This window comes from Callionymus lyra, chromosome 12 (genome assembly GCF_982586985.1).
Source record: "Callionymus lyra chromosome 12, fCalLyr1.hap1.1, whole genome shotgun sequence".
Taxonomy (NCBI): domain Eukaryota; kingdom Metazoa; phylum Chordata; class Actinopteri; order Syngnathiformes; family Callionymidae; genus Callionymus; species Callionymus lyra.
In genome coordinates this window covers 13,786,932-13,802,563 of record NC_141829.1, presented here as the reverse complement: position 1 = coordinate 13,802,563, position 15,632 = coordinate 13,786,932, and the positions used below count along the sequence as shown (strand labels likewise).

The 15,632-nt window shown below is 35.5% G+C and overlaps 1 protein-coding gene across 6 annotated transcripts in view; it reads left to right on the top strand.

The window, feature by feature from the left end:
- Positions 1-15,632, top strand: part of tanc1b (tetratricopeptide repeat, ankyrin repeat and coiled-coil containing 1b) — a 118,994-nt gene that overhangs the window by 90,256 nt on the left and 13,106 nt on the right. For all 6 annotated transcript variants that reach the window (XM_087804385.1, XM_087804384.1, XM_087804383.1 and 3 more), the window contains 5 exons: positions 3,775-4,006; positions 4,077-4,243; positions 9,010-9,617; positions 12,363-12,471; positions 12,543-12,665. In XM_087804385.1, the coding sequence (XP_087660511.1) occupies positions 3,775-4,006; positions 4,077-4,243; positions 9,010-9,617; positions 12,363-12,471; positions 12,543-12,665 (1,239 nt within the window). The remainder of the gene's footprint in view (positions 1-3,774; positions 4,007-4,076; positions 4,244-9,009; positions 9,618-12,362; positions 12,472-12,542; positions 12,666-15,632) is intronic.

The window sequence follows — 15,632 nt, the reverse complement described above, 5'->3', positions numbered from 1 at the left end:
TCTCCTCGTCTTCTTCTCTGTCCTCGTCTTCTTCTCTCTCCTCGTCTTCTTCTCTGTCCTCGTCTTCTTCTCTGTCCTCGTCTTCTTCCCTCTCCTCGTCTTCTTCTCTGTCCTCCTCTTCTTCTCTGTCCTCGTCTTCTTCTCTGTCCTCGTCTTCTTCTCTGTCCTCGTCTTCTTCTGTGTCCTCGTCTTCTTCCGTGACCTCGTCTTCTTCTCTGTCCTCGTCTTCTTCTGTGTCCTCGTCTTCTTCCGTGACCTCGTCTTCTTCTGTCCTCGTCTTCTTCTGTGTCCTCGTCTTCTTCCGTGACCTCGTCTTCTTCTGTCCTCGTCTTCTTCTGTGTCCTCGTCTTCTTCCGTGACCTCGTCTTCTTCTGTCCTCGTCTTCTTCTGTGTCCTCGTCTTCTTCTGTGTCCTCGTCTTCTTCCGTGACCTCGTCTTCTTCTGTCCTCGTCTTCTTCTGTGTCCTCGTCTTCTTCTGTGTCCTCGTCTTCTTCCGTGACATCGTCTTCTTCTCTGTCCTCGTCTTCTTCTGTGTCCTCGTCTTCTTCTCTGTCCTCGTCTTCTTCTCTGTCCTCGTCTTCTTCTCTGTCCTCGTCTTCTTCTCTGTCTTCGTCTTCTTCTCTGTCCTCGTCTTCTTCTCTGTCCTCGTCTTCTTCTCTGTCCTCGTCTTCTACTGTGACCTCGTCTTCTTCTCTGTCCTCGTCTTCTTCTCTGTCCTCGTCTTCTTCTCTGTCCTCGTCTTCTTCTCTGTCCTCGTCTTCTACTGTGACCTCGTCTTCTTCTCTGTCCTCGTCTTCTTCTCTGTCCTCGTCTTCTTCTCTGTCCTCGTCTTCTTCTCTGTCCTCGTCTTCTTCTCTCTCCTCGTCTTCTTCTCTGTCCTCGTCTTCTTCTCTGTCCTTGTCTTCTACTGTGACCTCGTCTTCTTCTCTGTCCTCGTCTTCTTCTGTGTCCTCGTCTTCTTCTCTCTCCTTGTCTTCTTCTGTGTCCTCGTCTTCTTCTCTGTCCTCGTCTTCTTCTCTGTCCTCGTCTTCTTCTCTCTCCTTGTCTTCTACTGTGACCTCGTCCTCTTCTCTGTCCTCGTCTTCTTCTCTGTCCTCGTCTTCTTCTCTCTCCTCGTCTTCTACTGTGACCTCGTCCTCTTCTCTGTCCTCGTCCTCTTCTCTGTCCTCGTCTTCTTCTCTGGCCTCGTCTTCTTCTCTGTCCTCGTCTTCTTCTCTGTCCTCGTCTTCTACTGTGACCTCGTCTTCTTCTCTGTCCTCGTCTTCTTCTCTGTCCTCGTCTTCTTCTGTGACCTCGGATGAAACTGCGAGTGAAGAGCCTCCTTTTCATTCTGTTGACTCTACTGGATTTATTCGCCTCCCAGCGTTTACACGTCGTCCCAAACAAATGACCTCACCGTTAACTCGTCTGGAGAAGAAGGATTTTATTACGCGGCGTGTTTAAATAAACTATTGTCCTCCCGAGCGACGACGAATCGTAAACACTCGTGTTAAGACTCAGATTCATGGACGCTGCACGAGTAAAAAAAATGAAGTTAATTCATCACCTTGTCATGATAAACTCTGCGCCCAGCGTCAAGATTCTTCGTCCCCGAGAGGGTTTTTAAAGGTTTCAGCCGCAGAGTTAAAGTCCGCAGAGGAGCAGGTCACTTGCTCCGCCTCCTGCAAGTGTGTCAGACCGACTGTAATTAGAACAGAACCCGATGTCTCCAGAGACTTTTCTCTTTCCTTCTGCCCTTTTCCTCAGTCTTTACAGCTGCAGCACCTGAGCCGCAGTCAATGAAAGGTTTTTTCACATCCGTTGTCCACCAAAATGTGCTGAATATGTGGCTGTTTGACTTCATTCACGGACACACACGAGCAAAAATAATGCAGTTTAATATATTTTTATGTTAAAATGTTTACTTAACGTCGTCTTTTTTTAAATAAATATTTAAAACATTTTAACTAAGAAGGCTCAGAGAAACCCATGGAAGTAAATCAGCGCCATATAAAAATTGAATAGTGAATTTAATTCAAATGTCCAAACTTTTTTAGAACAAATTTCGTTAATTTTCTTTTTCTAAACAATTGAATGACAAAATTCTTGTATTAAAAGGTTAAATTGATTTTTAATAATTTATTAAAACAGTAAAAAATCCCTCAAATTTTAAGATTATTTTTACTCTTAGAGTTTGATATTTCGATTCTAAAGTAGATTGTGTAAATTAAATGTTTTTTATATTCACAGCCTTTTTAATTTAATATGGAAATGGTGGAACTACAGTATATTAGCAACATTTTTTGAATTGAATTTAAAAGCCTGCAAATGAAGAGATATAGAATTAAGATCAAGTATTTTTGAATTATTGGAATGAGATTATCAAACTGTATGTGTAAATAAATGCATTTATTTAAAAAAGAATCCGTTTTTTTAATGAAAAAATCAAAACCATCTAATTTAATAATCTGAAGTCACTGATACACTTCCTTTCACATCATTCTTTTCTCCTGAGAGATAAAATCCTCTCAATAATGACTTGGCTCTTCCCGAAAAGTGATAAAATCCAACTGGTTTTATTTACGGTCTTGTTCTTCTGGCTTTTACTCAAAGCTACAATAATTGTGTCTCTCAGCTCAGCTCTCTTTTTTTTTTAACCACTCATCATCAAGAATGTCATTCTATCAATTCATCTTTCCCTCGATGGAGTACAAGATACTTGCACTTGATTGATTTGTAGTATTCATGAGTCAAACTTTAATTTAGCCAAGGTTAGCCCAACAAGTTATTTTAACAAAGTAGCATCAACATATTGTCTAGATGGATGGATGGATGGATGGATGGATGGATGGATGGATAGATAGATAGATAGATAACACTTCTTCAAGAGAGCAAGAGTTCAATCATTTAAAGGAGAACTCGTATATTGGTAGACGTTTTTTTTTGTTAATGGTGCCATTTAGGGATGAGTATATTTTCCGTTTCACCCTAGTACTTCTGAAATAGTGGCAGAAACAAACTTGTGATAAAATTGTTATTTTAACAGCCTTTGTCTCTGTTTTGTTCTGCCAGCATTATTTTGAGGAAAAATTAACTTTAAAAGAAAAAACAATTATCCAAGATTCGTGCTGGGTCTCAAAATCGCGCACTTCTCTAAGTGCACTGCTTCACAGTACACTTTACAAGACAGTGCACTTATTCCGACAGGGTAGTACTGTCTCAAATCAAACGCTGCCGCTACACACTTACCATAAATCGACAGCTTTTTTACTTGAAACAAGTTATTAAGTTGTGTTTCTTTTTGTTTTTATTGTTGTTTTTTGGTAAAAAAAAAATTAGTGTTTTCTCAAGACATTTCCATCGGTATCTGCTCCGAAGATGCGTCGACGTAGCTTCCGTTTTAGCGTCATCTACGTCACTAAAATGGCGGCTGTTAAGTGTGGAAAGTGTCAATCGATCCACACTCACTTTTCTGGCCAATTGAGTGCTCATTGCGCAATACATTTCCGCTCATTGTGGATTCACTTGTGTACTCAAAATATAAAGTGTAAGTGCAGAAGTGCGCGATTAGGGACACATCTTTGGACTATGTTTAAGTACGTTTTAAAAGTATTTGTCTCTAACTAAAGAATCATTTTGTGTTGACTACACAACCACATATTTGTTATTAATCCATAATTATCTATATTCTCCTGAGAAGAGAAGCGAGGACATTTAACCTCTGAAAGTTTTTTCTTTCGTTTTTGCAGTTCCTGATGAACTTCATTTATTTACTCTCCTTCCCTTGTGGTCCAGGTGGTGGCGTACCACTACTGCCAGGCCGACAACACCTACACCTGCCTGGTGCCTGAGTTCGTGCACAGTATCTCGGCCCTGCTGTGCAGAGCTCACCAGCTGAGTGCGTATCGAGAGCTCCTCCTCAAAGAGCCGCACCTGCAGAGCATGCTGAGTCTGCGCTCCTGCGTCCAGGACCCCATGGCCGCCTTCAGGAGGGGCGTCCTGGAGCCTCTGACCAACCTGCGCAAAGGTGAGCGCGATCCGACCCCCCGTGGAGAGGATCAAACGTTTATCCTCCACCGTGTGTTTTTTTTTTCCAGAGCGAAAGATCACGGAGGAGGATCTCATCATCTTGGTGGACGGACTGAACGAGGCCGAGTTCCACAAGCCGGACTACGGGGACACGATCGCGTCGTTCATCACCAAGATTATCACCAAGTTCCCGCCCTGGCTGAAGATGGTGGTCACCGTGCGCGTCGGCTTGTTGGTGAGAACTTTCATAGATCTTATAGATGCTGCTGGAGTTAGTTTAAACTTGACTTATCAGTATGTGTGGAAGTTTTTCAACACATCTATTCCGAAGATTATTATAGGAATGTTGAATTATTTGATTTATTTTAAATGGTAAAACTGAATTATTTCATTAAAATGTCGTTTTTTAATCATTTAATTACATTCAATAATTTCTATCTATTGTTGAAACAGGAGCAACGGTAAGATACATTGCGATATATTGTGATACTGTTGGAACAAGTATATATGTGTAGTATTGTTGGGTACTCTGGTGTTGCAAAATTTACAGACCACATGACTCTTGATATATTCGTAACTGCTTTCATTTGTTTTTAAACCAAAATATGTCCAAACGTCAGCTTTAAAAGCTGCTGGAGTCGACTGTATCCTCTCGTCCTCAGTCATTGTTGAGATCTTGCTGGATTTCCTTGTTTCTTAAGCTGTGGAAGGTGTAAAAACTGCTGCCATATAGTGGTCGGATGTTAAATAGTTACCGAAAAATGAACAAATCTTATAAAAAATAAACAATAAGGGAACGAAATGTTTAAATAAAATAAAACACAATTTTAAAGCCAAAAAGTGCTGTTGATTATTGGCACTGTATGTTAAAAGAAAACTTAAGATATTAAGCTGTATATAATATACTGTACAAATAATTTCTTACAATTTCTTATTCTTGACTTGAAATGACTTTTCATCTAGTTTTCTAACTAAATCAAACCTTTTTTTTCTTTGCTCTTATCAAGTTCAGATGGGGTTTGATTTACTCTATATTTTATTCTGCTTCCATTAGTTTTGAAACCAAAATATTTCAAAAATATCAGTTTGCTGGAGTCCACTGTATCCTCTCGTCCCCAGTCAGCTACAGGACCTCACAGGATTTCATTGTTTCCTTAGCTGTGAAAGATGAAATGAACAAACTTACATACATGTAATGTAAATAAAAAAATTAATTATTTTCTTTTAAAAATACTATATAGAACCGTCAACCATTAAATACCCATGGTAAACAATAAAATATGATACGAAGGAAATAGGAAAGGAAATTGATTGACAGTATTGTGAAAAAGAGTATTGCGATGTATCGCCTTAAACGATATTCTCCCGTTATGTCTGTAGTATTTCTAATGCCAACATTACAATAGAATTTTAAATGCTAGCAATAAAATTACATTGAATTATTGGAATCTCAACTCTTTGTGTAAAAAATAAAATATTCACTTATATGATACTTACATGATTATACTTATATGCGTTTTTTTTTTTCTTTTTTTTTAACTTTTAATATACAAGTTATAAAATGTAATTCTTTAAAGAATAGTCAATGCTTAAAAAACAGGTGAACTTTCGCTTTCTAACTAAAAGTATTTTCATTTTCTATTGTTGAAAAACCTTAAAATATAGCTTTTTTAAATCGGGTTCGCTCACTGGAGACTGTGGACGTATTGCAGACGATTATACTTGGTTATTGTCCTCAATAAACATACGTCGACATTCGATGATGAACCAAAATCTTCTCGACCGCGACTGGAATGTTCGACTCAGATTCTGTGGTTTTCTGTCCTGAAGCTGCAGAAATATTCGACAGTAAAAACAAGTGACGTGTGCGGCGGTGTTTCATTTCCCTCGCCTGAGACTCGCCAGATAATGTGATTCTTTTTAGGAGGAACTTTTTGCTCAGACTGATGGAAAAATGGATAATTATCTCTGAGAGGTTCTTTCCACTCTCACTCCTCTTCAAGCGTCGCTGACAAGTGTGCGAAAGGTCTCTCGTCCTTGTCGCGCTCGCGGTCTCCGGCGAGTTCATTTTAGTGTAACCGGGATCATTCACGAGGGAGCCGGAGTGACCCGCGAGTCGAGGCGGCGTGACGAGAAGAGACAAGTTAGTCTCTTAAAGTCTGGAGACGGAGACACTCGGCTGAACAGAAACGACTCGAGCTCAGCATTTATTATTCATACATTTCAAGTTGACTTTAATCACTTTCGTTTTTAGTCAGAATCACGGAATAAACGGTAGAAAATAACATGTTTATTCAAAGTTATGAATTGATGAGACTTGACTTTAAATATGGATTCAAATAATTATACATTTGAATCCAATAATTACATATAAACAACTTTTTTTTTTAACCATTGTATGGCAGTATTTCAGCACTACTAAAATAGTGAATGTTTTTTATTGAAATGTTGTCATTTTTAAGCATAAATTATATATTCTATATAATTAAATTAAATAACTTTTGTATTGAAAGGTTGAATCTGTTCTTATTTAACAGTTTAAGTCAATGATTGGTTTATTCATCATTTTTATAATTTAATTTTTAAAATCATATTGAATACTTTTCAAGTGAATGATATTTTTTTCCATATAGTTTAATGAGTTTGATATATTTCCAATAATCCAAAATTCAATACTTTTTCATTTTAAGCATTTTAAAATTGTTATGTAAAAATGTTGGTATAAAAGTTTAATCTTATTTATGTTGAATTTAAAAGGATACAATTTGAAAATATTAAATTAGGAAAATGTATTTATTTATTTATTGGAATTAGAATTTCAAGCTCGATTTTAAAATAAAAAACTTTCAATGTACACTTTACTTAATTCAATTATTTCTAAAATAATTAAATGCATAAAAACAAAAACATTTAAAATTGTAGCCATTTAATATTCCCTGATATAGTTGCATATTAAATCCAGAGGCTTCGATGCAGGTGATCGACCGTTTATATTCACGAGTTAACGGCCTCCAGGAGGCGCTGTAGCAGGAGGCGTAACGGCTCAACCTAAAAATAATGTGCAGAGAAAGACGGAAAACTAGGCGACACTAAATCCGACGAATGTATATAAGGAGAGAAAGGAAGAATACAACTCTGAAAGGGTTTGTTAGTTTTTTAGTTGAATAATTGAAATCATGTTAAATATTTAAAAAATGGATGATCATTTTTTTCCACATAGTTTCTTTATGTGTTTCTGTGATCAATGTTGACACAGTGAAGGATCAATAATCCATAAAGACTCCAAACATGTTCCTCACTCTGGTCCAGAGAGAGATTGTTATCACTGAGAGATGTTTCTGCTCCAGGATTACGCTGCATTGATTCTCAAACCCTCCGGGACGCAGATTGAAATGTGAGCCGTTCTTTACTTCTGCTCACGTCTCCCTCTTTCACCTCCTCCCTCCTTTTATTCTCACCCTCTTTCTTCAGTGTCTTTCTCCAGCTTTCTTCCTTCATAACGCAATACGCCCCGAGATCTGGCCAATGATTTCCTCACAAAATAAAATATGATTTAAAAAATAATGTTTAAAAATGATCAGTATCAGGGGAAAATGTAGAGATTTAATAAAACACCCATTGACTTAAATATCACGTCTGGAGGATAAAAGTGAAGTTCTGCGGCCGCTAGAGCTTCAACACCAATGAAGTTTGACCTACAATGACCTTCACACCATCAACAGGCGTTTATATATATACAGTATATATATATTTTAATTTTCAAAAAAAGAGGTTTTGAACAAAATGCGAGCTGTGAGGAAGTTCTTTGAAAGTAAAGTTCTTATTATTTTTGCACATTAAGAATCCTTGAATTTTCTGAAAAATGAAAAGTGCTTCTTATAATACTGTGTCTTCTGTATTACTTCCGTGTGTACTTACTGACCTTGAACCAATTTAATGATGTACATAAATTTAAATCTGTCAAAATGTTTTAGTACGAATTTGGAAAGCTATGGAGTCGCGTCACCAGGCTCCGGAATATTACTTGGCAAACCTCCTTAGTATTACTCTGCTAACCTTGTAGTATTAGCCCGCAGACTAAAGTATTATTACTCTGCAAACCGTTTAGTATTAACCCGCAAAGTTCTGTAGTATTACTCTGTGAACCTTGTAGTATAACTCTGTGAGGCTTCGTAGTATTACTCTGTGAGGCTTCGTAGTATTACTCTGGAGGATTTGCAGTTTTACTCTGCGAGGCTTTGTAGTATTACTCCACAAACTTCTGTAGTATTACTCTGTGAACCTCTGTAGTATTACTCCGAGAGGCTTTTGAGTATTGTTTTGCGAGGCTTTTCAGTATTATTTTACCAATCTTTGTGGTATTATTACTTTTGTAAGCTTTGTAATATTACTCCCCGAGGCTTCGTAGTATTATTCCCCTGAGCTCTGGATTATTACTTTGCTCTGTAGTATTACTCCCCGGAACTCTGGATTATTACTTTGCTCTGTAGTATTACCTTGCAAGAATTTGTAGTATTACTTTGTGAGGCTTCTTAAATTACTATGCAGGACTCTGTAGTACCTTGCAAGAATTTGTAGTATTACTTCCAAGGCTACTTATATTTCTCCGCTGGACTCTGTAGTATTACCTTGCAAGAATTTGTAGTATTTATTTTCGAGGCTTCTTATATTACTCCGCTGGACTCTGTTGTATTACCTTGCAAGAATTTGCAGTATTTCTTCCTGAGGCTTATTATATTACTCTGCTGGACTCTGTAGTATTACCTGGCAAGAATTTATAGTATTACTTTGCGAGGCTTCTTATATTACTCTGTGGAGCTCTGTTGTATTTTAATACTTCAAGGCTGCAGCTATGAGTCACTAGAAGAAAATGTTTCTCATAACCTCATGCATAACAAAGCCAGTCAACACCCGTGTGTGTGTTTGTGTGTTTGTGTGTTTGTGTGTTTGCGTGTGTGTGTGTGTGTGCGTGTGTGTGTGTGTGTGTGTGTGTGTGTCCAGGAGATCACGAGTCTGCTGCCGTTCTCCACGATCTCTCTGGACGACTTGGAGGCTCGGCCGGAGATCAGCGGCGACCTCAGCAGCTACATCCAGTACCGGGTCGGCAGCAGCGGCGAGATCCTGAGCAACATCAGCCTGAACGGGAAGGCCGACCCGGTGACCGTGGCCAAGCTGAGCGCTCACCTGGTCTCCCGCAGCCAGGGCTCCTACCTGTACCTGAAGCTGACGCTGGACCTGCTGGACCGAGGCCACCTGGTGATCAAGAGCGCCGGCTACAAGGTGGTGCCGGTGTCCCTGGCCGAGCTGTACCAGCTGCAGTGCAACATGAAGTTCATGACCACCTCGGCCTTCGAGCGCTCGCTGCCCATCCTCAACGTGGCGCTGGCGTCGCTGCACCCCATGACGGACGAGCAGGTGTTCGGCGCCATCAACGCCGGCCACGTGACGGGCGAGCTGTCCTGGGACGACTTCCAGCAGCGCATGGAGCTGCTGTCCTGCTTCCTGGTCCGGCGGCGCGACAAGACGCGCATGTTCTGCCACCCGTCCTTCAGGGAGTGGCTGGTGTGGCGAGCGGACGGAGAGAGCACCGACTTCCTGTGCGACCCCAGGTACGCTTTGATGGACAGGAAGATCATCACACCTGGTGTCAAACTGGTCCAGAAAAGGGCCGAGCCAGTGCAGGTTTTGGATCCAACCAGTCAAGCACATTATAGTTGAACCAATCAGGCGTCTGAAGACAGAAATCAATCATTAATAGTCAAGTGTTGCTCGTTTAAGCCGACGCCTGATTCGTTAACTCGTGTGCCTCGACTGGTTGGAACAAAAACCTGCACCGTCTCGGCCCTTTTCTGGACCGGTTTGACACCCCTTTTTAGAGGAAGATAGAAGGTTTCTTTGGGAAACAATTGTAGACTAAAAAAAAAAAGAGTTATTACAATAAAAAACACAAGAAATAAAGGTTTATTTTAAATAACTAGAGAAAAACGTTTGTTTCTGATTCTGAAGACACTAATAAAATAAAAAAGAAGATTAAAAGAAATTTGGAAACGATAGAGACTTTATATATATATATTTACACTTTATTCATATATATGTATATATATATATATATCTTTACACTTTATTCATATATATATGTATATATATACAAGTGTTTGTTAATACAAATAATTCGTTTTTTTAATTACTATTAACATGCAAATATTGACAGCAATTTTGTTAAACTTCTGACCACTAGATGGCTTCCGTTGCTAAAATGAAAACAATGAAATCCTGTGAGATCCCGGCGATGACTGAGGACAAGAGGATACAGTCAGCTCCAGCAGTTTTAAAGCTGACGTTCGGCCATATTTTGGTTTCAAAAACAAATGAAAACAGTTATGACTTCATCAAGAGTCATGTGGTCTGTAAATACTGCAACAACAGAGTCAAGTACTCGACAATACTACAAATATACCCTTGTTTCTATAGTATCTTAATAGAATATTCTTGCTCCTGTATGATGATTCGTAGCAATTCTTGACGATACACACCTCTACTTAAGGGTCGATGCTTTTAATTTTTTTTAAATTTTATACTACAAATACATACTTGTTACTACAGTATCACAATATATGGTGATCGCTAGATTCTTGCCGATACAAGCTGCTTAGTGACTCTTCACTGACGGGTTAAGAATCTGACTTCACGCTTGTTTTCAGTATTTTTATTTTTATATAATCAAAGTAGATGAACATGTTATTATGACAAATAAAGATTTCAGTGTTGAAGATAAAATGAGGAACAAACTTATTTATTCAGTAAATAACAGTTGAGTTTGAAGTAAATTAAATAGATGAGAATTTGATGCTTGCTGTCAAAGACAGTTTGGTAAATATAAATATTAAAATAAATAAATAAAAATGTCTGGTGTTGATTGTGATTCAGCAGCTTCTTCCTGCAGCCATTCATACTTATTCCAGTGATATCAGTTCTTCTCCTCCTGCTCTCCTGCAGGAACATTCATATTCCAGTCGTCCAGCGCCTCAAACTCATAGTTAAAAAAAAGAAGTAGGAAAAGGTTTTTGAGGATCCACCAGCTGACAAAAAGTGTCCGTGAAGGACGAGAAATGTTATCCAATCAGTGATCATCGATCATGCATTTGTGTTTTAATGAAGCTCTTGGTGTGTTTTAATGAAGCTCTTCATGTGTTTTAATGAAGCTCTTCATGTGTTTTAATGAAGCTCTTCATGTGTTTTAATGAAGCTCTTCATGTGTTTTAATGAAGCTCTTCATGTGTTTTAATGAAGCTCTTCATTATGTGAGTCGTGTTCCAACCTTAGTCACAATATTGAACCTTTCCTATGTTGTTTTAATAATTCAATCATTTATACATGGAAAAGTTGTTTGTTTGTTTTTTAAAATAATTGAATACAATCATATATATTGAAACTTTTTTTTGGGGAATAATAGACATTTTGAAAAATGTATATTGAACATTTAAATTGTTGTTTTTTTTTGGAATGATTAAAATTAAATATAAATTGAACATTTAAATTAAAAAAAAAATTGAATAATTTTATAATTTCTATATTGAAAATTTGAACAGATTTTTTGGGAATAATTAAAATAAATGACAAATATATTGAACTTTTCAATTCCTTTTTCTTTTAATAATTACAAACTAGAAATCCGATTTATTATATTTTATTTAATGCAATAATTTACATATTGACCATTTAAATTCGTTTTGGAAAATTAGTTTTAAATTATTTTATATTGAAGGGTTGGGTTTGTTTTTATTGAATTATTTAATAATTTTAGTAAAATAAAAACATATATTTATATACATATATACACTGTGTGTATAAATATATATATACATCGTATATATACTTTTACACACAGACTTTGATATTCTAATTCTAATAATTCAAAAATATTTTTTCAAAATTCAACAATTTTAAATTCAATATAAAAATGTTAATAGTGACACCAGACAATATTTAATTTAAAAGGCTACGAATAAAAATATATTGAATTTACTAAATGTATTTTTTAGTTAGTGGAATATTTATACACATCTCTATGTGTAAAAAATGTTTTTTATTTGTTTTGAAAATATTTGAATTTAATTTAATTAATCAGAAAATCAATTCAATGCTGAAAAAAACATTTCAAAACAAAAGTTTCAACATTTAAAATGTTAAATGATCCAATATTGTGACGACACTGAAAAGCTTCTGTTCTTTCACTCGATGGTTCAAAGCTTCAGTTGCGCTCAAGAAGCTTCTGGTCAAAGAATAGTTTTCTTGGAAAGATCTAAACCAAGAGTTCTGATACAAACGTCCTTCACGTCCAAACTTGTCTCCAGGACGGGTCACGCTCTCATGGCCTTCATGCTGTCGCGTCAGGAAGGGAAGTTGAACCGGCAGCAGACCATGGAGCTGGGTCACCACATCCTCAAGGCTCACATCTTCAAGGTTCCTCCTCTTCATCTGGTCTCGTGGATGTGAAGTTCTCGTTCCTGTTGCTGACGTCACGTGTGCTTCAGGGTCTGAGCAAGAGGACCGGGGTCTCGTCCAGCGTCCTGCAGGTGTTGTGGATCAGCTGCAGCGCCGACGGTCTTTCTGCTGCGCTGGCGTCTCTCAGGAACCTCTACACACCCAACGTGAAGGTGAGTCACTCGTAGTCATGACGTCTGTTCTGGTGGATTGACTGAAGTTTACTTCATTTAAAAAACTCTTTTGATGAAGGAAACGAGCTAAAGGTGAACAAAGACACCTAGAGTTATATTAATGTCAGTTTCAAAATAAAAGCACAAACATGTTCATCCGGTTAAAAATGAAGGAACATGTGTTTCTTCATTATTTAAAGAAAATGTCGCTTTAATTTTTTTTACATTAGCTTATTCCAAAAAACATCTAAAAATTCCAAATAAATAGATTAAATAAAATTGTTATGATTCAACTACTTCAAATATATTTATATATATTTTCAATAAAAAAAAACAACCAAAAAGGACTTTTAAACTTTTGTTACTTCAATTCAAGAATAAACAACTTCAAAACATTTTTTTCTACTTAAATAAAAAAAACGATTGAAATATATAAATGCTCAAATTTATTTATTCCAAAAAGCTAATTTAAATTACTAATATATACATTTTAAATTGAAAAAGTAATTACATTTTTAAATTACATTATTTCCTTTAATTATTAAAAAAAGACAAATTAAAATTGACCAGATAAAAATGATTAAATTGAATTATTCCCCAAAGAAGTAATTAAAATGTTGAATAAATTAACTATTGAATTGAGTTATTCCAAAAAACAAATTTAGATTCCCAATATAAAAAATGATTCCAAAAAAGTAATTACATTTTTGATTTACATATAAATTGTTGAATTAAATTAAATAAATAAAAAACACAAAAAGTTCAAATTCATTTATTTGAGTCTCAACTATGTTTTTCCTTCAACCTTTTCAATTGAAAACGTAAACATGTACGAAACAAAAGCTCGTAGTTTAAGAAACGCATAAACACCTTCAGAAGAGTCTCTGACCTCAGTGACCTCAGTGACCTCCGTGACCTTCACACTCACGGAGGCGAGAGACAGAATTCTCGCCTCACACTGAGATCTTCATGATCTTCTGGACTCTCTTGGACTCGGACCAGCGTTGGTTCCGTCAGCGCGACACAGTTGTCGGTCACAGATGAAGGAGTGATTGAAACGAGCAGCAGAGAAGTCGTTGAAGGAGGAGACGTCACTCTGATCCAGATGTTGAAACATCTGTCTCTCTCTCGCCTGTGCTGTCAATCATCAGACACAGGTTCTTACACAACGCTTGGTCAGGTTTGATGCTGAGTCGGCAAAACTCCATCTTCATCAGGATGTTCAGAGTATTATAATATATTCATCATATGTGAGTATTTCAGTGACATCAGGATATTAAATGTTGTTTTATTTAAGCATTAAATTATTATTATTTAATTCAATAATTTCTACATGGAAGGTTGTTTTTATATGTATTTAATTATTTAATAATGGTGTATTGAAAGGTGGATTTCTTTAGTGATGAAAATGAATTAATTGTTTTTTAATTATTTTTTCTATACACATACATTGATATTACAATATTTGAAAAAAATAAATTTTCTATATTCAATATATTTCAAATCGTAGCCGTTTAAATGTAATATTTAAAATGTTGTTTAAATATTGAGATATTTTGTTTTGAATCATTTGATATTGAACAGTTTGATTTTTCAAAATTAATTAACTCTTTTTTTAAACATTTACTTTCTAATTCCCAAAACTTTTAATTCAACATTTTGTAATTTGTAGCCTTTTTAATTCAATATACAAATGTTGGTTTTCTAGTAGTATCTCTATGTTTTGCATTTAATTCAATTTTGAAAATATATTTCAGAATTATTTAATTAAAATATCAATCTCTAGGTGTAAAAAATATTATTTAATTTTAAATATATGTTTTCAAATTTAATAATAATAAAAATGAGTGATTGAATGTACAAATTATTTAATTAAATCAATTTAAAAAAAATAAAGCGTCAACATTTCAAATGTAAAATTGTAAAAGTGTTGTGATGTCACTGATATATGTCCAAACATTAGCTTTAAAAGCTGCTAGAGTCGACTGTATCCTCTCGTCCTCAGTCTCACTAATACACAGTAAAGTTTTGATTTGTAACACGAAAGATTCCACAGACGTTCAGTTTACTCTAACAGTGAAACAAGTTACCGTGGCAACCATGAGTCAGTGGTTCATCTCCGTGTGTTTACATTTGTGTTCTTGTGTCAGTGCTTGTTGCTCTGACCTCTGACCTCTGACTCGAACCTCCCACCAACTCCCTCTGGCACGAGTCCAGAAAACTCATTGAGATTCAAAGTTAAAAAGAAATAAAATCTGTTCACAAGAATAACTTGAAAATATTGATGTGTTTATTTGAAAAGATTAAAAATTAAAATGATGTTTATAAGTCGCTTATAGTTGTTTTTTTTCCTGATTTTGATGAAGCAAAATATATAGAAATCTGTTGTATTATGTTTTGAGTTAAATTTTCAGAGAATAAATATTTAATTTCTTTTAAATATTATATGGTTAAATGTTGAATTTTTTTTTTTTATTGAAATGTTGTTTTTAAAGCATTAAATTGAATTTTTCAAGTAATTTAATTCAACAATTTATTTAGTAAAAGGTTGATTTTTATTTATTGTATATATTTTATTTTAATCAAAGAAAATCTCTTATTTTATATATTTTTAGTTTGATTATCTAACTAGAACAAGACAAATAAATTATATTTAAATTTTAAAAATCCAATATTTTTTAATTTATAGTCTTTTAAATTCAATAGAAAGTATAAATATTGGTATATAATAAATAGTTAAACTTATGACACTATTACACCATTTTTAAATTGAATTTAAAATACTTAATATTGAATTATTTTGAATAGTTAGAACCAGAAGATCAAACTCTTATGTTTAAAAAAGAAAATCAAATTTTCTAATTCAATATAAACTAATGAAATCTTTCAACGTAGGAATTGAAAAACAAAAAATGATATGAAATAATAAGTTTCAACAAATTCTGATGCAGTAAAACATAAAATATA